General features: G+C 41.2%; 1 protein-coding gene across 4 annotated transcripts in view; it reads right to left on the bottom strand.

The window, feature by feature from the left end:
- ENTPD1 (ectonucleoside triphosphate diphosphohydrolase 1) overlaps positions 1 to 24,074 on the bottom strand; it is a 103,684-nt gene that overhangs the window by 14,094 nt on the left and 65,516 nt on the right. For 2 of the 4 annotated variants that reach the window (XM_034663033.1, XM_034663034.1), the window contains exons 3-7: positions 14,998 to 15,115; positions 12,476 to 12,626; positions 10,323 to 10,482; positions 9,373 to 9,612; positions 7,902 to 8,159 (exon numbers count right to left, since the gene is read on the bottom strand). In XM_034663033.1, the coding sequence (XP_034518924.1) occupies positions 7,902 to 8,159; positions 9,373 to 9,612; positions 10,323 to 10,482; positions 12,476 to 12,626; positions 14,998 to 15,115 (927 nt within the window). Of the gene's footprint in view, positions 1 to 7,901; positions 8,160 to 9,372; positions 9,613 to 10,322; positions 10,483 to 12,475; positions 12,627 to 14,640; positions 14,709 to 14,997; positions 15,116 to 24,074 lie in introns of those variants that run through there. The other 2 variants (XM_019793695.2, XM_034663035.1) reach the window with 2 other exon arrangements.

Below are 24,074 nucleotides of genomic sequence, written 5' to 3'. Positions count from 1 at the left end.
AACACATTATGGGAAAGTTTCCCTGTAGATTTTACCTTACCCATTTAAATGTCTATAAAAGGTTATTATGTATGGATATATCATAATTTACTTAATCTCCTATTCATGAGTATTTAGGCTTTCTAATATTTCACTATTATAAATAATGCTACAAGGTACTTGCATCTTTGTACCTTTGCCTTGAGATGATTTCCTTGGGGTAAAATTTTGGTCAGGAGGTAAATATATTTTGCAAATAGAAATATGCACTAAAAGACATGAACAAGAGTGTTCATAAAGCAGTACATAATATCCCCAAACTGGAAACAACTGAACTGTCCATTAACTAGAGAATGCATAGATAAATTTTAGTGTATTCATGCAAAGGAATACTCCATTGCAATGAAAGAAAGAGCTACTGTTACATCCGACAACATAGATAAATCTCAGACAATACTGAGTGAAAGAAGTGAGACAAAAAATAATATATGCTATGAATCCAAAAACTGGCAACACTAATCTATCATGATAGAAGTTGGAGTAGTGGTTATCTTTGGAGGGGGCTTATCAACTGGGAGAGTGGATAAGGGAACCTTTTAGGATGTTGGGAATGTCCTGTATCTTCATCTAGATGATGGATTTACAGGTGTATTCCTTATAAACTATCACGCTGTGGCCTTAAAATGTACACATTTTACTATAAGTGTATTAAACCTAAATTTTAAAAATATCTATACATATCTCACGAGATTTTTTTAAGATGTATTTATTTTAGTGAGAGCAAGGGTGGGGGGAGGAGCAGAGGGACAGAATCCTCAAGCAGACTCCCCGCTGAGTGCGGAGCCTGAAGTGGGGTTTGATCTCATGAACCATGAGATAATGACCTGAGCTGAAACTAAGAGTCAGACGCTTAACCAACTGAGCCACCCAGGTGCCCCCTCATGAGATCATCTTTCAAAAAGGTTGGATCACTTTATAACTGTAGGAGATAATTTCTCCCTAAAGCTTAAAATATGCTCTATTTTCTGTGAGTCCCACAGATGGTCCTTTATATGCCCCTCAAACAGTGTTATTCATTTCTTCCAAAACCTGGGATCATTTCTTTCTAAACCCCTGAACCATATTTTCATCCTCAATCTTCCTAAAATTACCACCATTTTCCTGTACTATGGAAATCTCTAGGCTTATAGATCATAAATCTCAAACAAAGGCATCTAATGATCACAAAGGTGATTTTTAAGCTTAGGGGGAAAAGCAAGTCACCGGCCTGCCTACATGGAAAAACCCACTGACCTACTTTCAGGTCTCTGAACATGCTTCATGCTTTCCCACCTCCAGGCTTGTATGGATGCTGGACATCTCACTAGAATATTCCAAACACTAAAGTTCTTTTACTGAGAATATTCAATATTCCAGGCACTCCAGCAGTAATATATCTAGCAGGCCTAAAAATGAAAAGGTGACATGTACACTATCCTGCCTTCCAGGGACTCAGGACACAGCTGGGGAGACAGACATATCAACCTATAAAGACAATACCCATTCTTGCTAGCCAAATTTTGTGCAAAGTGAACCTACACAGAATGCAATACATGCGTTCCTGTTCAATTTAACTGAGCGGATTTCAGTGCAGCATCTACCCTCTCTCAAAGTTTTTCTTGTTTTTGTGGTATCAATTACCCACTCTCCTCCCTGCTCCACCAACTTTAGAGCATCTTCCAGGGAGCTGTTTACTTTGACCTGGCTTCTAAATCTATGCTCATTAAAATTACTAGTAACCTCCTGATTGGCAAAATCAATAGCCATTTTTTTCATTCCACCTCTTCCTTGACTTTTGGCTGTATATCATGCATGCGTTCATTCATTCAACAACTATTGACTGAATAACAACTATGTTCCAAACAGTCACAGAAACAGATGAAAATCCCTGACGTCTAGTGGAAGACCATGCAACTCAAACAAGTAACAGATGGTATGATGGTCAGGTAAACAAGTCCTATAAAAATAAAGCCTTTTGTTACATAGTCTACACATATAGAGCCTTTATTCAGATTAGAGAAGCCCACAGAGCAGACATAGTTCATTAATTTCTTCCAATCCAGATACAATTTATTTCGGGGGTCATTTTTTTTTTCATAAGAACCATTGCCTAGTAATACAATTGACACTCCCATCTTTATCACATTTCCAGGGAAACAAAACCAGAAAAGTAACCCAAAGCCAAAATTGTCTGTAAGGGAAGAAAGGGGGTTTGTCAAATCATTTTCCAAAGATCCAATCAAAAACACATTGCTAGCACTTTGCAATAAAGATTAAATGAAGCACTCATAGTCACAGAAGGGACAAGTATTACAGTCTAGTTGCAAGTTCTGTCCCAAACTGACCCCTTGACATGTTCCCCTCGCCTCCCCCACCTAACTTCATTACTCATGCTAACTTGCTTCTCTGGCACGGCCTGCCTGCTTTTATTACTAGATATTAGGTTTGCTCTGCCCTGGCAGGAAGCAACTTAGAGGCAGGCGTAGCATCGATTTCAGAGTCATCTGTCTCTGGCACATAGGTCTGCATTTGCTTTCCATACTTCTAAAGAAACTGACCTCTAACATTTGTGTGGTGTTCAATCCCAGCCATTGCCCTGCTTGGGCTCATGGTTCTACTCTAATCTCTACTTTCTACATACCTTTTGTTCTAGATTAAGGGCTTTTAACATGGGGCTCACAGGTCCATCTCAAGGAATCATGATGTCTTTTAAATTGTATGCAAAAATGTCAGCACACCTTTACCTGTCTATTTTTCTGTTTAGAGGATCCTTAGCTTTCAACACATTCTCCAAAGAGTCTTGTGATCCCTCGAAGAGCTAAGAATGACTGGTCTATTGAAGACATTATGCTAAGTGAAATAAACCAGTCACAAAAAGACAAATATATGATTCCACTTATATGAGATACTTGGAATAGTCAAATTCATAGCAACTGAAAGTAGAAGGTGATTGCCAGGGGCTGAGGAGAAAGAGGAGTGGAGAATTGGCGTTTTGTTTAATGGGTGGAGTTTCTGTTTGGGAAGACAAAAAAGTCTTGGAGGTAGATGGTGGTGATGGATGCACAACAATGTAAATGTACGTAATGCCACAAAACTGTACTCTTAAAAGGAGGTAAAATGGTTAATTTTCTATTATGTATATTTTTTTTAAAGATTTTTATTTATTTATTCAACAGAGATAGAGACAGCCAGCGAGAGAGGGAACACAAGCAGGGGGAGCAGGAGAGGAAGAAGCAGGCTCTTAGCGGAGGAGCCTGATGTGGGTCTCGATCCCATAATGCCGGGATCACGCCCTGAGCCAAAGGCAGACGCTTAACTGCTGTGCCACCCAGGCGCCCCTATTATGTATATTTTAACACACACACACACACACACACACGAATGGCTGGTCCAGACAACCTTGATATTTTTCTAGCTGTTGTCTTGACTGTGCAGATTATGGTTTAGAGTCCTCTCTCAAAGTAGAATCAAATAAGCAATATGCAACTGTAGAATAATGCCATTGTATAAGGAATAGAAAACAAAATAAATACAAATAGCCCTTGTAACTATTACAAACACCTGAATCAAATTTGAAGTAATATTTTAAAACTCTCTCCTTTATAGATTTTTAAAAATTTCTCAGATAATAATGTTACTTTTATATTCCATATATAAACAGACTCTAGAAATGACACTTTCTCTGTAGCCACAGTAGAGATCAAGTCTTAGAATCAAGGGCAAATCCTGCTTGCTGTCTGAGCTGGGAGTGTGTCTGTTCATCTTTCTTTCTTGGACAGTTGTGCTCCAGAATAAGGTCATCTGTTTCTCTTCCCCTGCTCCAGAACTAGTCCATTCATACCCTATTGACATTTATTTTTTCATTTTATCTGTCAGTCTTTTCTGAAAGTCTTCCATGTGTTGAGGCCTGATAATTTTCCTGTCTATATATGCTCTTCAGAAACCCACTCAATTGAGTTTAATATCTAATCTGGCCTCTTAAGTCCCTTGGAAAGGTCTCTTCTAGGGTGGAATATTGCTTTTACTAACATGCATTAGAACTGAACNTTTAAAAAAAAAAAAAAAAAATTTTAAAAAAAAAAAAAAAAAAAAAAAAAAGAACTGAACGCAGAAAAATTAAGTGTTAATGGGATAGGATGATGAGGTTTAGGATGAATATTTTTTCCTTGATTTATTTATATTATGTAATGAAAAAGAAATCTTAACCCTATCAGAATGCATCTATTTTTAATCCCAAGAATTATACTGAATGACAAAACCCACCTTCTTCTTTTAATACCTCATGAGGATACACTGATCAAAATCAGATAGTTCAAGGACACATCATCAAGTTTCTTCCTATGGCTGTGATAGATGACTCTTTGAAAGTCTTGAAGGAAAAAAAATCATCCTGATTCTGTTCTTGGGGTATGACTTGGGAGACTCAATACATCAGATAGATGTTCTGTTGCCAGAATGGACCCAAAGGTGATTCTTGAGGGAAATGCTGACTCAGCTCTAGGAATTCCTGACCTTGCCCTGTACTACTGAGTTCAAAATCTGTGATCAGCTTCTTAATTTCCTTATTAGGGATTAACCTTACTATATAAATCTTTACTTGATTGGTGTCTATAACCTGTGGGCCAATATTTAAGCAGCAACTGAGAATAATAATACTCTAGGCCATCTTTAAAGAACATATAGCCTCAAAAGTTCAGCTCTTCATCTTCCAATTTCCAGCTTAGATAATTAACATTGATGGTAGATGACTTGAAAAATATATGTCTCCCCCTTTTCCAACCATTCTAAATCCTTTTTTTCTATCAAGTTGAGTATCTATCAAAGACCTACACTGCCTCAGTCTATCACAGAATTGCTATGACTGAGTTGGCTTTTTAATATCATGCCTCTAGGTTACAGTTGCTATAAGAAATTGAGATTTTAAGAAATATGGTCAAAGACATTGTCTAATAAAATCTCCTTTATAAAATATCCTTGAGAATCGATTTTGGAATAGCTCTGCTTTGCCCTAGGACCTGGTGCTACACTTAATTAAAACTGTATCTGATTATGTCTTATTTTTTCCCCTTGGCTACTAGGAAGCTCAGAGCTAAATATATATATACACACACACAGACACACAAGTATATGTATACATATGGAAACAAACAAGTTTTTAATGTTCTTTAATTCCAGTTCCCTCTTGTATTTGTTTTATATTCTTTCTTGTTTATATAAGTGATACGATGTGATCTTTTAAAAATTTCCTAAATTACCTCATAAATAATTCCCTGCAGATGTTCCCTCTTCCTTTTGGGTGTTTCTAATTTGCCCACAAATTGGATTCTGTCTAGCAACCAGTGTAGCCAAACTGAGAAAAAAAAATTGACAGCTTTTTATACTCTATTTACAGAGTAAGAATTAAATCACCAGTGCTGAATGCAATTGTGGTAAACATTCCCTCCCTGCAAATTCTTTGTGGCTTGAGAATACCCAGGCTAACTGGTCCTGGAAATAATTGGAATACAACTGGATTTTTGTGTTGCAAATAGTTATGCTTCCAGATGTAGAACTGGGCAGTGGGAACTTCTGCAGCTATAATAGCCTAGAAAAAGGATTGTTAGGAGAAAGAACTAACCTTACTAAGGGCCCACCTGGTGCTAGGGTATGTTAGCTTTGTGCTACTGGCAGTGATATGCTGGAGGTGGATCTTACCCACTCAGAAGAGCTGTTAAAATTTCAAGAGTTGTGTGAGCCAGTCACAAACCAGCCCCTATGGCCCCAGAGAGCTGGTTGGTGGACACTTAACAGGCCACCCCCATTGTCTGGCTTATCACTCACAACTAGCAAGAAGATAGGCGTTTCTGTCTTCATTTTATAAATGAGGAAACAGACCCCCCAAAATCTTTAGGCTTTAGGGAAAAATTACAGAGGGAAAAACAAATTCTGTAACAGAAACGGCCAAAGCAGGAATCGGTACAGTTACAGTGCTAACCCTAAGGGCTATATTCAGAGGGAAACGATCCTATTCAGAGGAGAGCAATGAGCTAACCGAAGGAGACTGCCAAGCTGAGGTTCAGAAGGCTGTGAGGAGAACAATTTCAGTGAGGAACTAAGAGACCAAACAAAAAGGCATCCAAGGGGAGCACAAGTCTCCTTCACCCCTTTCAATTCCACTTCTCCCTACCTAGGTTGGAGGAATCACTTTCAAAGACAAGAAATTCCACTACCACCACCCTCAAGTAGAAAGGGTTTGCTTAAGCCTGAAGACAAGAATTGGGCTATGTTTCCCAGGAGGTGAAGCTTTCAGCAAAGTTAAAAAGTCAATGCACAACAGTATATTTCTTTTCCTTTGGAGGTACTTCCTATCAGGGACTGGAATGAAAAGGGCCCTTGGCTGTCCCCAGCACCCCTAGCCACCCTCCTCCCTTTTTGTGGCCCCCTCTTTTATCTTCCAGCAGTTAGACCCAAGGCAAGGGCGTTGGCCCAGAAAGTCCAATATGGGCTGCCAGTGCCAGCTCTGCTATAGGACGTCCAGGTGAGGTTCTAGTTTGTTCTGAATTTAGCTTTGGAGCTAAAAAATCACAAAGTATTACTCTGCCAGGCATTGTCCTGACATGTTATTTCCCTCAGGAATCTCGAGGGGAGGAGTAACTGTGGTCTGGGCCACAGTAAAGGTAAGCCTAGATCCACAGTACCGCCCATTATTGTTTTCCCAGAGACGATAAGAATGAGGAGCTTGTATAGTTCACAAGTGGCAAAGCCAGATTTTAAACCAGATGCAATTACTACAAGGCCTGTGCTCTAACCAGGGAGCTCTTTCTGTGACATTGGGCTGAGCCAGGAGACTTGGGAGAAACTCTGCTGCTGGGGTCCCATACAGGAGTTGAACCTCCCTTCTCACATGCTGATTTGTTTTCTGAAAAAGGGAGAAAGAGTGTGAAGGCACACAAAAGCCCTTGTTTCTATGCATGATGTCTTAAGTAATTAATGACATCGTGCACATATGTTATTTAGTCAATAACTGGCTCTTTAGTGGTGGTAGCTAATTTTGCAGTATACTACTAAACTATGATTACAATAATGCTTCATCTCCAGGACCAAAATATGAAATTGGGATTATGAGCATATCAAGGGGCACTTCTTCTACCTCTGCTCAGATATTTTATTTGATTCTAGAGTAATTAAGAAGAAACTGGAGCTGGGATTCAAATAGTCCCCCAGCTGTTTAAAATGTAATGCAAATGATGCTATCTTCAATATTTCCTCGGGGTTTCTTGAGTTTCTAACTTTAGTTTATAGAGGAAAGCCTTTAACAGAGACATCTAACTGCTGCCTCTCCTTCTTCTGACATTAAGAAGCCAATATGGCAGATCCTAATGCGTGTGCCTACCCAACAGTCAGCTCCTTCTTCTGGCTTATAGATTCCTGATTTCAACCATGTAGAGGAAAGCAATATGTGTAGGAAAGACTCCCCAGTTCCAGGGATGAACAGTTATTAGTCTAAACCAAACATAGTAACCCATTCCCTTTTATCACAGATTGGCTTAGAAGTGTGATTTCACCAATTCTGGCCAATGGCATCTGAAAAAGACATTTGTTGGCACTTCTGCAAAACTGGACAGAAATGTATGCAAGAGAAACTTCCTTCTTTCTTTTGTTGTGTGTGAAACAGTAGGTGCCATCTTAGCACCACAAAAAAAGGGCAAGAAGATAATCGAAAAGCTGATCCCAAGTCTTGACATTGTTAAACCAAAGAACTAACCCTGAATTATCTACCTCAAGGCTTGTTATCATATGAGAGAAAAATAAATCCTATTATTTAAACTCTTTGTAGTCACCTACTCTACAACTTGCAATCCAAATCATCCTAACCAACATACCTTATTATTTTACAAACTTACCCCAAAATCCCCATGAAGTGGTGGCAAGAAAACCCCATTGAAGGAACAGTGGGAGTAAGGGCAGGAACTGGTGTTGAAGAGTTGAAGGATGCTTTGCCGGCATTGTTGATAGTTTCCAGTGCCCTGGATTTGAAACTGATCGAATGGAAGAGTCCTCTCAAATTTCTTAGTGCAGGGGCTACTGTAGAGGTCACTTACATTCATTACCGTCTCGTATCCAGGGTGAAAGCATGGGTCCCTGAGGATTCCGTTTGTACCCTGAATGGAAAAATCACTTGAAGACATCATGTGCAAACATGCTGGGTACAAAAAGCACCACTCTGACATCCTTAATGTGTAGGAATTTTATAATAACTTAGCTTTGGCATCAATATACCCCTGCCATGTCTTTTTCACCCTTGGAAACAGATTTGTATGGTAGGCACCAGAAATGGTATCAGATGTGAATGAACTTTTGCTATTCATAGAAAGTTAATACAGAGCTGGCAGAAATGCCATTGGTTTGGAATGTCCACTAGTGCTTAGTACAAATGAAATACATAGGTCAGAAACAGATTCACAAGGAAAACTCTAAGGCTCTCAGAAGTCTGAGCCTGGGGTAGTTCTCCAGGAGGAGTCTGCACGTACCTCAACCCCACCTCCAAACAAAAAATCAGAAGCAACATGCCTGAAAAGTACCTTAGATCATTTGAGCAAGGAGTATCAAGATGATTTTTGACCCACAACCCAATATGTTCAAGAGAAGAAAGGGGGCTGCCGTGGATAAAAGGCTTAGTGGAGCCTTGGGGTTCAGTAGGCATGTCCCAGCATCCCCTACTCCAGTAGGAGTCACCTGTTGGCAGTGCTTCTGAGAACCAGAGCAAGAGCTTTGGAGGAGAGCAGGGAACTTGTCCTTTCGGTGGAGACAGGGAACAGCTGGATGTGACATCCTTGCTCTGTGTGTGTTTGTTAGGGTGTGCCTAACACATGATTTTGAGTATGTTTAACTTTTCTTGTCTTCAGAAGACAAAAAGCATCTCAGGACAAGACATGAAGTGTTGACGGATAAACTCTGTATTTTCCCTGAGAGTTTTCCTCCTCCCCCTCAGGTTGTTTCTAACAACCCTGTTTTCTGCAGTTGTAGGAAATGGAGACTAAAAAGTGCTAAAATCGTATAAATTACACACCCCTCCCAACAATATTCGAGCATGTAATTTTCACTGTCAAGCCCAAAGGGGTGAGAAATTATTTGCAAGAAAGGATCTGAGTTGTGTCCTTGGAGACAGTGTAGTAAACAAACACAGGAGGTGATGTCTGGATGGGACGATTCACAGGGGTCGACCAGATGTAGTTAGATATCCTGCTTGAAAAGGTTTGGAAAGTACAGTAACCAAGTTCAGACCAATTACTGAAGTAGAAAGAGACAACAACAGGATGTGGGGGCTGGTGGCCCAGATGTGGGGAGGGTGGGTCTGGATTCAGTTATACTTGCCTGAATGTCCTTGGCCAGTTTCTGCCTGAGTGCTTGATCCTTCCCATAGCACAAGAAGCTGTGCGTGTACACGCTGTAGTCCCTGCCATAGAGGCGAAAGTGCAGAGCGTTGCTTGGAGACTCGATTTTCTTGTTTTGGGGCACAAAAGTTATTTGTGTAGAGGCTCCCCCAAGGTCTAAAGCCCCGTAGGTTTCAAGAGCACTGCCTTCATTTGGCTTCAGGTTGAGCCAATTCAATTTCTGAAAGAGAGTACAGTCACCAGTGATAGCAGTCTCTGGACACCCGCTTCACACCATATCTTGGACTTGGGGACTTGCTAAGGTGAAGGAAAGGGGCATAAGGTGACACAAAGCTTACTGGATGCTCCTGAGTCTGCATCAGATCAACAAGAAACATCAGATCAGCAAGAAAAGAGGGGCTTCAAAGACAGAGCTCAGACTGCAGCAACACAGAAGTGGCATAGCCAGTGTTTACAAACAAGGGGTCTGGACCGAAAAGACTCAAGTTCAAATCTCCACTCATTTGCTCATTAGCCATGTGACCCTGAGCAGATAACTACCTTCTCTAGGCCTCTATTTGAGACTTGAAAATGAGAGAGTTCCTCATGTAGTTGTTCTGAAGATGAAATCAGACAGTACAGGAAGAGTGCTTAGCACAGCACAAGACACATAGCACTAGGCAAACGTTAGCTATTCTTATTTTTAATGATAGATTTTTAATTCCCTCTGTGTCTTCCTAAGGTGAAGATATGATTTCCTTATTCTCTAATAGGAAAAGTTCTTGTAATAAAATTCCCCAGAATACCCCTGGTGACTCTTGCAAATGTGGGGATAAATTAATTTGTCCATTCTTCCAGCATTCATTCTGGCTACAGATCCAAATACTGCCTGAGACAGCACTGGCCTTGACCCCCAGGGAGCCACCTCCCTAGGTACTGGGAGATAATCACCTGACTGAATTTGCCCAGCAGATAGTTGATAGTGATCCAGCCGTAGGCACCTTCCTCTTGGCCAGTGATGATTCTGGCGCCCTGGAAATCAAAGTGGTATTTGCTGAGGCTCCTCGCCACTGCAATCAGGACCGTGTTGGCCAACTGTTCATTTTCTATCCTGCACAAAGGAAGAGATGCATTTACCGGTTTCATTTGAATAACTACAAGTACTCGTTTCAGTCATGGCTTCCAGCAGTTCTCCTAGGAAGTGAATCGTAACTCCCTGGAATAAACAGAGACACGGAGATCCCCACACATGACTGTCTGAGGAGCCCTCCTTTTGGGTGAGGCAGAACTAGTCTTTTGGCTCTCCTCTCCAAATCCAAATCCTTCCAGTCCCTACGTAGTAGGCTGCTCTTCCTAAAATGCCATTTTTGTTGTTGTTCCCTGGCTCCAAAATATTATCAAAGCAATTTTGATTTTTGTGGTGGTGGTGGATATTGTTTAATCACCACACCTAGAGATGACACTAGCTACATTAGCCATCACTGATGGCTTGCAGCTGGTTCCAGAGTCAGGCTCTGCTTGAGATTTTTAATTATGGCTATAGCAGATACCAGGTGGCAATGTCCTGGGACAGATACCCAATCGCCACTGGGGGGCCAGACTGGGAAAAAATCTTCCTCATATTGTACCTCAGTTCTTGGGTCTGTCTGAGATGTTGAGACCTAAAGAAGGAATCTTCCAGAGTTGTCCTAGTGAAAATGGGATGCAATTATTTCCAACATTGAGAGCCTCTGGGTCAGAGGATGCTGTCTTCCAACCAGCGTTGAACCCTCTCACCACTCATCTGAACAGCTTCACACCCTACCTCTGGCTTCCCTATCCCTAGTCTTCTTCCCTTCCCCCACCCCCAATCCACCTCTCTCCCAGTGTGACCATCTATGTACCATCCTGTAACAGCTTCCCATTATCTCTCAGATGAACACCAAATTCCCAGCGCGGTCCACAAAGCACTTTGTGAGCTGGACCCTGCCTCTTTGGAATTCCACTCAGAATTCTGGCTCTACCACTTACCAGGCGTGTGACTGACCTTGGGGTGATTTACTCAACATTTGTAAGCCACAGCTTCCTTAACTGGTTTAATAATAGTTAATAATACCTCTTCATAGAGTTATGATGACTAAATTAAAGCACAGTGCTAACAACATAGTAAGGGCTTAACAAATACAAGCTGCTTTATTATTATTATTATTATTATCATCATTATTATTTTACTATATGTTGCCTATATTCTATCTATGCAGAACTATTTATAGTCCTCTGAATATGCTCTAGGCTCTCACTCATCCCTACCTTTGCAAATTTATTAGAACACAAGCTCAGGAAGGCAGGGACTTTGTCCTCTTCACTCCTGTATTCCCAGCACTTGGAACAGTGTCTGCCACATAATAGATGTGGAAGAAACATAGGTAATGGAATGCATGACGTCTTCTCTGCCTCCAATATGCCCTTCTCCCACCCTCCAACTCATCCTTTGTGATTCAGCTCATGTGTTCTCTCCTCCCATTCTGGGCAGGGCCAAGTATGCTCCCATAGCATCTCTAAGCACTCCTCTGTTAAAGAATTGATGACCTGTATCAAAACTCTGATCTCCTTAAGAGCTGAGTCGCCTATTTTCATGTCCTAGGACAGAGTAGGCAGTCAATAAAAGCTGAATGAATGAATGAATGAACGAATGAACAAACAAATAAGGCACACAGGTAGTAGCCAGTGACAATGAAGATGTGCTAGTTTTGATTATTTGTGTCTTGGGACATCTGTGGGTCTCCTCTGGTCTTTCTCCTCCCAGATACTGGATGGCTAAATTGGTAGCCTCAAATCCCAGAGTACATAGGCTCAACATTTCTCTTTGTGCCCCTGCCCCCTTGAATTCTCTGTGGAGAGATGGGCAAGAGGACTTTTTTTTACATACTTCAACTCCCACCATTACACATACTAAGAGTTTGGGAGTTTTACCCACTCACTGAGATTTTCTTTCTGAAGTGTGGACATTTAGGGTGTTCAGAATGTGGGGCGTTAGGGACGCGTGGCGCTTCCTGTAACTTCAGAGGCTCTTGCATTACCCAGCCTCACCCCCAGACACTCTGTGTCTCCACGTGCTGCTATACCTGAGCAAGCGCATGCCTGCCGTGGCTCCCAGGTAAACAGGGGTCTCTTGGTGCTGGGACTGCGGAACCACTTGAGTGGCTCTTACCATGCATGGAGTCAGATAAATGTCTATTTCGCTTAATTTTTGAGCATATCTTGAGATTCCAGGACCTAAGGAAAGATGGACAAGCAGATGACAATCTTTTTAAAAATATAGGACACACCTGGACAATATTAGAGCAAAACACTGGTGTTTTCTGAGAAAAATCAAAGAAGATGATTTCCTGATGTGATATATATTGGGTTGCTGTACTTAGAGGGTAACTCTGAACCTGTTTTGGCCACTGTTCAATAATTTTGCCGCTGGATGGCGCAATTTTCACATTCAATGATATAACCTCCCGAACAGATTCTCTCACATTTTAAGGGTGATAACTAGAATTTAAATTAAAAAATTGAATTTAAAAAATTAAATGGGGATCTTATAATTACCCTATATATCTGCTTTTTGATGTTTCTTCTACAAAACTGTAACTAACACCACTAATTCCTAGAAGACTTAAAAGGAGAAATAAGAAATTTAGAACAAAAATTAAAATAAGCACCAGGCACACTGACTTTTACTGAAAAGGCAGTAACTGCTGCTAACTAGCTATGTGATCATGGCCAGTCCCCCGAAATTTCTGAAGTGGAGTTTCTTCCTTTGTTAGAATAAACAGGTACAGAATCTGTGTCTCCTTAGCAATTTTCCACTCTGAAAACCCGGTTTCCCTAGTAAAACTGGTTTTTCAGTTCCAGAGCAAAACTAACTGTGGCTAAGAAGAGGATTAGAGCTAAGATTCCTTAAGTTTTTTTGAAGTTATGCTTAACAGTCTCAGCTCACTTTAAAATAAATAATCTATACTTCAGTGAAGACGTGCATTAAAGATAATTGCCCAGATATGTGATCCATATTTTTTACAGGTTTTTAAAAAGCCGGTTTATTCAACAGTAACGAAAAGATCAGCTCTAAGTTATCAGGTAACTGTTTTGATTCAAAACTTCCGGCCTTCAAGAATTTGTGGCTTTCCACTCACCTTTCATCTAAATATTTGATTAGATAACTCTCTCTCTTTTGAGAGGGGAAAAGTCCTGCACTTCTTAGGCCAGACATACCTGGGATGACTCTCAGAAAAAAAAGATAGCTGCTAAATTTTAAAAATACCAATACTTTCTTTAAAAAGGGAAGGCAGTAAATTAAATAGAAGCCAATAAAATGAGGGATTTGGGCTTTAAGAAATGCTCAACATACTGTCTCAGAACAGATGGGGCCAATGTCTGAGGATATCAGGCTACTGGGTAAAATGAATTGCTCTCTTGGAAACATCTCCTCTCTACTGCTTTCTTGACAAATTTTGAAAACTGGGGGACCTTACAGGCCATCAAAGTAAAAGTCAATCTTCTAGGAGCTAGGTTACCTGTCTGACTGAAAATAAATAGTGGGACCCTGCCTCAAAAGGCCCAGAGAGATAAAGGTCAGAGAGAGGATGGTGCAGTGTGGTAACATTCAGTGCATGCTGGGGTACTGAGTGGAGGGAGTGGAAAGGGCTGAACTGACAACTCTAACCTGTTCTGTGACCTTAGAAGAAAACTAGGGGGAAAAAATCAATCTGTAATGCGGCGATTCAGAGTAGAAGGAAGCCTGGAGTGCAGTGAAGAGACCTAGACTCTTGTCCTGGGTCTATTCCTACTTGTAGGGCACTAGTCTCCAAGGTTTTTGCTTCCTTCTCTGAAAACAAGATTTAAATGATCCACAAGGCCCTTTTCCCAGCCCTAGGAATCATAGATTTGGCCTCCCCTGGCTATATTAAAGCTAAAGGCTTTTGAAAATTTCTTCCAAGCTGTAGCTTAGAGGACAAAGACTAAGAACAACAATTCTTTGGACCAACAGCATCAACATCACCTGGGAACCTGTCACCTCTGGGGGTGGGGCCCAGCATCTGTGTTCTAACAAACCCTCCAGGTGGCTCTGCTGCAGATTCAAATTTGAGAATCACTGGAGAAGTCACGGGTTCAAAGTTGGGAAGATCTCCATTTGAACCCCCGTTCCATCACTTACTAGTTCAAGCAACCTTAACAAGAGGCATGACTTATCTCTATGTCAGTGCCCTCATTTAAAAAAAAAAAAGGGAATAGTAAGACATACCTCCCAGGGAGACTGTGAAGATGAAATCATGCATTTTCAGTACTTGGTGCATGGCACACAGATCTGTCCTGTTGATAAGAGCCACTATGATTCGATGATTTTTTTTCTTTTTTAAAAAGTTTAACTAACATAACATGACTCAATGATTTTTACATTTGTTTCTTCCTCAAGGGTTCCATCATTCAGGACTGATTTCAGTACTCTTTGTATAACGACAATAAAATAACAGCAGCAGCTGGTCCCCTATGTTCTTCACTGAAGTTCCTTTTTCTCATGGGTTCCCCCCACTTGCTATACATGTTCTCACGTATGTTCCTCTCAGCCCCACTGTCTCCTTCTCCTTTTCCTTCATCTTACCTTTCAGCTTGCACTCTGTTATCTGATGCACCACCCCTGTGTCATTCTCCTTTTCTGCTGGCCATTTATAGATGTACAAACTTGTGTGAGAAGAGCCTGCGTCCAGCACAATCCCATACTGAGGGTAAAACAACAAATCAAGAACTTATCAGGATTACATTATGCTTTTCCATACTCAGCTTGCAACAGAAAGGAAACAAAGACAAGAGTCTTCAAAAACATGAGGAGACGTATTTTAATTCAAGAGGAACATGTGGAGGGGAGAGGGGTTGCCTGGTGTCACCCTGATCACAAGAACTACCAGGACACAAATCCCTCTAGAATAGTGGTTCTTAGTGCTGGTGGCACTTTAGAAATATCCAGGCCTTACCCAGGATGGGCCTGAGCCTCAGTACTGATTAGAAGCTTCTCAGGTGATTCTGATGGGCAGCTGGGAATCAGAACCAGACGCTGCAGCAGCTGAGACAACATGGAAGGACTAGAAAGCCTTGAATCCAGTAGCTCCCAAACTTGTGTGCACACTGGAATTGTCAGAATCACCTGGAGAGCCTCAAAAGCTAGTGATGCCTGTGTTCTGCCCCCAAATATGGGACTGGTATGTGGCCTGGGCTTTAGAAGACAGACATGGAAAATATTAAGCGTGCTTGCTTTTTCATTATGATTATAACTATACATTGTATTCAATAATTTTAAAAGATATGTATTTTTCATGTTTTGGGCTCTTATGACTGAGGGGAGATGAAAGGAAGAATAAAGGGAAAAAGAAGGTGGGAGGAAAGAGGGGGAAAGACAGTATGAGAAATAACTCACTGCTCAGAGAAGAAAGGGGAAAGAGCCAAGTTCCCACATCACATTTCACGAGAACATTAAATGTCCCGGGCAGGTGCTGCATGAAGCTTTTTATGAGAGTTCTCTGATTTAACTGTCAGAACAGTGCTGTAGGGTAGGTACTCTATTTATCCCTGCTATATAGGTGAGAAATTAAAGTACAAAGAGGTTAAGTAGTTTACTCAAGATACACAGTTAATAGGTGACAGAGCCTGGATTTGGATCAGAGTCAGACCAAAGACCTTATGCTCTGTATACAGAGAAACATAGGAGAAAGGGCAGAACAATAGTTTTTAAAGACTTTTAATGAGGGGTGACTACAGCAAAGTGCATCCCAGTGAATTTTCCCATACGTGCACATCCATATATACCACACCACCAAGATCACGATTAAGATTCAGAATGTTTTCTACTCCGTGGAAGGCTTCCTGGTGCCCCTCAGTTAGTTCCTCCCGAGGGTAACCATTGTCTTGATTTCTATCACCACAGATGAGTTTTGCCTATCTCTGAGCTGCAGTAAAGGGACTCGCACGATATGCCTCCTTTATATCTAGCTTCTTTTGCTCTACACTATCTCTTAGATGCATCCACACTGTGTGCAGCCATAGTTCATCCCTTTTCGTTGCTGTAGAATAGTTCCTATTTCTTTATACGCACTATATTTTTATCCATTCTACTGTTGATGGACATTTGAGTTGTTTCCAGTTTGGGACTATTGGGAATATAGCTGCCAGGAACATCCTTGCATATGTCATTCTGTGGATATAAGCTCTCATTTATTTTGGGTATTTACCTAGGAGTAGACTGCTGAATGCCCTTTGTGATCATTTAATGTTCATCTTTGGTTACGTCCCTAGTTTAATCAGGAAAAATGCCATGGTTGAGTACCAGTGTCTGCCATGGGCTTGTGGAGAGAGCATGACGGTATCTGCACTTTTATTTACCATCCCTCTACTAGAGAGAAACATGGAGGAAAGTAAATGGGGAAGCAGAAGGAAGAGAAAAAGGAGGCATGTCTAAAATGTGAGCCAACCACTCTTACCACACTTTGCTGCTGTGGACCTCAAAATGCTATCTGCCTCTTGATAATGCTTAACTCAGCAGTTGTTTGATATATATCCTCCCATACTGTCTTATCACCTGGTAAGAACCTAAGAACTTCCGGGGAGGAAAGAAGACAAGAATGAGGATTCAGGAGACCTCCCTGGACCACTGGCAATAGCTAAAAGCTGAGTCTGCTAAGGTGTCAAGCTTTATTCTGTTTCTCCAGATTAGGGAGTATCAATGTGCAGCAGAGGGCAGGTCCTCGACCCTCCGAATCTCCAGTGTCCTCGGCCTAGTTAGGCACAGCAGGACTCCCTACGGCAATGAGCATTATACCCTTAAGGAGAAAAAGGCCTGTATATTTGGCGAGAAAGCAAGCGGGACAGACTTCTCTGGAAGCAGGCTTGCAGTGACAGGAAGCCAAGAACTGACTTGTAGTGACTGTCGCAGGCCAGTTGGGGAATGCCCGGGGCCTGGAGCCTTTGGAACCAAGGGCAGCCTCCTGGGGTGGAGAGAGAGGCTCAGGGGTTACACAGCAGAAAATTCTGTTTTTCACAAGCAGGGTCCGTGAATTCTTCCTGCCAGAAAATGCTCCAACCACAGCGGCCTATGATAAAATCTGAGGCGGCAGCAGCAAGCAGCCTTTATCTGGAATCAGGACATTCTCTTCTGTCTTTGTTGACGTGAAAGTCACTCTTCCAGCAGAGCGAAGGAATCAGCCTTGCTTCTATCAGCCTGTTTCTGGAAGGCCTTACACAGTGAGGTGGTGGAGAAATGAAAGTTTTTGCTGCATTTGGTTTGTCAAGTGTTTGAGGGGGAGGTGATATACACTGTAACACAGGGACTGAGGGCATTTCACCTTGTGTGTGCAGCACACTGGAATGCTAACCTGATGAATTGTGCCAGATCTTTTTTCTCTTCAGAAATGGTTTGCAGCTTGAGGGACAGATAAAAGCCTGATTGTGTGAAAACTCTGTTGAGCATTTTGGAAGTTTGCCTTTCTTTGTTACAAAATTGTCAGCATATTTACTCATTTTCATTGCTGGCCCATCTTAGAGCTATAAGTTCATTCCATGCAATCTTATTTGAGAGCTGAGAGACTGTGTCCAGTACAGTTCAAGGATCTACCTAACAAGTACAGACAGTGAAAGCCTTCAAAGACCCATCTAGAGCCCGGGTAGCCACCATCATTTGTTCCTTTTCACCGTACCAGCATTTTCCAGTACATGTTCCCAAGAACACAAAACCTGCAAGGATCTAGGCAAAGAAGACTTCCCAGGAGTTGGGGAATGCTGAGTGCTCTCTCTCTCCTGGGCTCACAAACTCACTAGGTAGTGAGTGCTTCAGAGAGTCTGGCAGTGGAGAAACTTGCCTAACTTTGTTTGAGCCAGCATTCCCCAGACTCCATGATGACAGACTTCTGTTTGAAATAAAAATCTCTACCCAACAGAAATGCTTTGACCAACACCGTGCCTTGCACCATGCTATCACTCCTATGCAGTGTTTCTCTGTAGCTCATATTAAAAACACTTCTAAAAGCCCCTGTGAGTACGTTCTTCACATTAAAGAAAAATCAAAAATATGTGTGGTGATGAAGAGATCTGACATTCCTCTAATATTATTTCAAAATTACATTCTAATTTAGGAATACTAAAAGCTTACTAAATAGCATGTATAAAATGAAGGGGAAAGGGGAAAAAAGACATTTATGATCCTACCAACCAGACATCAGTTATTTTATCTCCTTCCAGTCTTTCCTAAATACATAAATTTTTATATGGCTGCAACCTTACTGTGTATATACAACTTTATCCTAAGCTAGTTTTTGATCATGCACATGATTTTAGCAATCATAACTGATCTTCATAAACTATGCTGAGTGAACAGAAGCACTGTTCCAGGAAAAAGAACAATAAAAATGACCTTGCTTGGTTCACGGAGACACCAATGTAGGGCTTTTGGTGTAGACCTGGAGATGTGGGTGGCCACAGACCCTGAGCTCACAGACACTGGAGGCCATGGGGTGGAGGGCCAAGACTCTCCTTAAGATGGAAGTAATTCTACGTGCACAAATGTCATAGGTCCAGGGATCTGAGTAAATCTCCCTAGATGTGGAAAGAAATAGAAAACTGGATCATCAGGCGATCTCCTTCTATTCCTGGCTCTGCAGAAGTGGGATGTTCAACCCTCTGAATCTTCTCATTCAGAAAATACCTGCCATCACATTGGCCAGCTCTCAGTTCCCTATAAGCCATGTAGCTTCTGTTTCAGAGCCTTAGTCCAGATTGCCCTTCACCTGAGATCCCAGTCTTCTCTGACCTTTTCAGATTTGATTCTTCCTTTCTAATCCATGGCTCAGAGTACCTGTATTTTTGCTCTAAAGACAGCACTTACCGTGATGCATAAGTACCTGTCTATGTAGCTATTTGATTAAAGTATGTCTTCCCCATAAGGATGTGAGCTACATTATCAGGGAAGGTCTGTACATCCAGCATCCATCACATGTTAGGCACAAAGAAGGAATTCAACAATTGTTGAATCAAATGAATGAATGAGGGGGGTTAGAATTGTATGATTCCTGAACTCCTTCCAGTCCCCAAAGAATTTAATACTCACAGTCTAATAAAAAGTAGTACCATCGGGGTCGAGTTCCACCATCACCACTACCACCACCCAAAAAAAAAACCCCATAAGCCAGGGAAGATGGGCAACAGTAAGATAATTAACTTCTTTCAGTCACTTCAGACATTTTCATTCTTCAGAGTCTTTCTTAAAAGTCCCTGTAGCTTTAACTGTACTTTTAGCAACGTCATCAGTTTGTCTCAGTGAGTCCTTTTGAATAAACAAAGATAATCCTTTCGAATTTGACTCTAGTACTCTATAAACAAATCAGGTCTCCATTAGTGACGGCAATGTTGGCATGGCCTATAAACAATTAGAGACCATTTATTTTCTGCTTTTCTTTTTTCTCTAATTGCAATTACTAGACCTTCAGTACAAACCACAGTTTTATTGCTGTTTGTTAATTGTGGTAAAATACACTGAACATAAATTTACCGTTTTAAGTATACAGTCAAGTGTGCAGTTCAGTGGCATTAAATACATTCACACTTTGTGCAACCATCACCACCATCCAGCTCTAGGTGTTGTTGTTGTTGTTGGTTGTTGTTTTAAGATTTATTTATTTCAGAGAGAGAGAGAGAGAGAGAGCACAAGCAGGAAGAGCACAGGGAGAGGGAGAGAGAATCTCAAGCAGGTTCCGTGCTGAGCACAGAGCCCCACTCAGGGCTCAATCCCACAAACATGAGATCATGACCTGAGCCGAAACCAAGAGTCGGCCACTTAACCAACTGTGCCACAAAGGCACCTCTCCAGGTATTGTTTTTTAAACGAGACAACATTAAAATCCAGTGAAATAAAAATAATATAGATATTTTCCAGGAGAATTTGAGGTTCAAAATTGGAGCAAATCCTTCCAAATTCTCCATAAAAAGATACGATCACAAATGCTTAATGAAGAATAGCACTTTAGTTCCTTGTGAAAAAGCAGATGTATGGAGACAGGTCACTACCCTTGAGCAGCAGCTGGAAATCCTGGGAGCACCAGCTCAGTGACATTAACACATTAGCAGCAAAGAGACTTCCATAGAACTCATCTCCCTCAAAGCAGTGTGGACAGCTGGTTTCCACTGAGGGCTTCTGATGTGCTGGATACTCTGATAAGTGAGTCACTGGTATCATTCCACGTAATCCTCACAACCACCTCCATTTGACATATAAGGAAGCTAAGGAATAGAGAGACTTATTTGCCCAAGTGTCATAGCAGAAAGTAGCAGATCTAGGATTGAAATAAAAAGCATCTGGTCCCTGAGCCAACAGGCATTCCACAGAAGTGGCAGCTGTTAATGAAGGTATGTGGTCTGGTATTGGGTCAGTCTGGTGCCTTCGAGAGAACTTCGTGGGGATCTGTGTGTGCCAGAGTGTAGAATGTGCTAAGAGGAATATCTAAAAACTCGCTAAATGTCAGTGTTCACTAATGAGCAGAAAATTAAGGCAGTAATGAACCGAACAGATCTGAAAGCTTCCTCCCCACCCAGGTCTACCAGGACAAAGGCACTTAGGTACCTTTGGATACTTAGGTACAGCTAAATGACTCTTCAGTTCATTAAGCCCCTCCCCCCTTTTTAAAGTGTTCATTGCATATCTGTAGGATAGTGGTTCCCAGACTTCAGTGGCATGAGAATGTCCCAGGATGCCTGTTCAATGTGAAGATTCTCAGACCCTGCAACTTGGAGGTTCAAACTAAGTAGGGTCTCACCAGGGTGAGAATAGGGTACCCTGGTCTCCAGGGGATTTAGAGGCAGGGGCCTTCTTCCCACACTGACAAATCCTGCCATCAGGCTGGTCCTTCACATGCTCTTCACATCCAAGGAGGAAGCAGTTTTACCTGTTCAAGATATTACTCTATTCATTGAGTCAGCAAACTTCTATTTTGGCAACCAGTTGGACTGCTTGTTGCCCCATAGAAGCCAAGTCCGACTGCTGGTTGTAATTTAACATTTATTTTGTGATTATTTGATTAATGATTATCTCTTCCACTAGACCATAAGTTCCATGAAGGTAAGGACTTTGCTAGTTTTGCTCATTGCTATTACCTAGGGCCTAAAATAAGAGTAGATGGTCATTGACTATTTGTTAAGTGAGTAAGTTGAGTGAATGAATAATAAAATGCATACAAAGACAAATGAAACCCAGGCCCTATCCTTAATACCCTTACCACCTCAGTAGCTGGGCAAGTAAACAACACTTCAGTACAATAAGGAGTTCTTGTGTTTTGCTAGATTTGGTCTGGGCATGGGTCTACCACCGCCACAGCAAAGCTGAACCCAAACTGGATCATCAGGATGGGAGGGCTGACCCGGGCTGGATTGGACAAGGGTGAGTTAGACGGGAAGAAGGGGGGATAAAATGGCAATTTGTGACCAGGCAGACAGGCTGCAAAGATGATAAAATATGAGCTATCAATCACTGAGTGTCCACAGTGGGTCAGAATGCCTGCTCATCACTTCACATTTACATTTATTTATCCTACTTAATTCTTGCAGTAATCTATGAGATATTGAGCCTTGAGCAAGAGAACCTCAAAGGCCCTCATTTTGCTTATCTATAAGGTGAGGATAATCTTTCGTTCCCCACAGCATTTCTTGAAAGAAAAAATGTAAATGATTTATAAACTACAAGCACTATATTTGAATGCTAGAATTCCTCAGGACTTGATCCTTGCCCTCTTCTTGCCTTTTACCCCCTTCTTATAATCTCATCCACATCTAGGGCTTCAATACATCAAAGGCATCAGAGACATATCTTTAGTCTAGACCTTTACTGTCCAATAAGGCAGCCACTAGCTACATGTGGCTATTGAGCACTTGAAATGTAATGGTGGTTGACCCTTGAACAACACAGGTTTGAACTGTGAAGGCCCATTTATATATGGATTCTTTTTGATAAATGCAATAGAGTCCTATAAATGTATTTTCTTATGATTTTCTTCACATTTTCTTTTCTGTAGCTCATATTGTTGTAAGTATGTATTATATAATACACAAAATATGCGTGAATCAACTGTTTTGTTATTGATAAGGCGTCTGGTCGATAGTAGGCAATTAAGTTTTGAGGGAATCAAAAGTTATACATGGATTTTTGACTGTGTGTGGCAGGGGGTGGCACTCCTAACCCCCATATTGTTCAAGGGCCAACTGTAGTCTCCACTGAGATGTGATTTAAGTTAAAAATCACCCTGGAATTTGAAGATAACATGAAAAAAATAATGGAAAATATTTCATTAATAATTCTTTATTTTGATAAAATATTGAAATAATATTTTGGATGCAATGAATTACATTAAATGTTATTAAAATTAATTTCATCTCTTTCTACTTTTTAAAAATGTTGCTCCTAGAAAAATCTAAATGTGGCTTGCATTATATTTCTAACGAGCACTGTGGGTCTATACCTCTTCTGTGAGGTCCAGATCTGATTATCCAACTGCTGCTTTGACATTTCTCCTTGGATATCCAATACTTCAAAAACAAAAAAAATTTCTTCAAAAATTTAACTATAAATCTCCTCCTTCCAAACTACTGTAATACCTAGTCTCCTATATCTGCTTATCACCCTACCCTCTACTTCACTGCAGCCAGAATGATATTTTCAAAACACAAATCTGATCAAATTACTATCTTCTGGGGCGCCTGGGTGGCACAGCGGTTAAGCGTCTGCCTTCGGCTCAGGGCGTGATCCCGGCGTTCCGGGATCGAGCCCCACATCAGGCTCCTCTGCTGTGGGCCTGTTTCTTCCTCTCCCACTCCCCCTGCTTATGTTCCCTCTCTCGCTGGCTGTCTCTATCCCTGTCGAATGAATAAATAAAAATCTTTAAAAAAAAAATTACTATCTTCTCATTGATTTTAGGATTAAAATTAAAATCCTCAACCTGACTTGCAAGACTCTGACTGAACCACCTCCCTCACCATCTTTATCCGTGAGATTCTTGGACTTGCTTTCCTTTTGCCTGGAATACACTCTATCCTCTATCTCAGCTAATTTCTTTTTTTTTTTTAAGATTTTTATTTTTTTGACAGAGAGACAGCCAGCGAGAGAGGGGAACACAAGCGGGAGTGGGAGAGGGAAGCAGGCTCATAGCAGAGGAGCCTGATGTGGGGCTCGATCCCATAACGCCGGGATCACGCCCTGAACCGAAGGCAGATGCTCAACCGCTATGCCACCCAGGCGCCCCTCAGCTAATTTCTAATCATACTTCAAATTTTACTGTAAATGTCATTTCTTTCAGGGAAGACCGCCCTGGCTCCCAAAACTTTCACTTGGTGGCACTCATCACAACTGTAATTAATAATTTGTATCATCTATTAAATGTGTTTCCTTCCCCAGATAGCTCAGTCATATCTATACTGGCTTCCCAATTCTGTAGCTAATATAGTACCTAATACAGATACTTAATACATAATTGTTGATACATGAATTCAAGCTGCTGAATGGGGTATGGTCATGAAGAGATGATACGTTTTTATTTATTTTAATTCCAGTACAGTTACATACAATGTTATATTAGTTTCAGGTGTACAGCATAGTAATTCCACAATTCTATATATTACTCAGTTCTCATCATGTAAGTATACGCCACCTATTTC

This window comes from Ailuropoda melanoleuca, chromosome 6 (assembly GCF_002007445.2).
Source record: "Ailuropoda melanoleuca isolate Jingjing chromosome 6, ASM200744v2, whole genome shotgun sequence".
In the NCBI taxonomy this organism is placed as follows: domain Eukaryota; kingdom Metazoa; phylum Chordata; class Mammalia; order Carnivora; family Ursidae; genus Ailuropoda; species Ailuropoda melanoleuca.
Note: the sequence above shows the minus strand (reverse complement) of the source record. Positions and strands in the feature narration are given on the sequence as shown.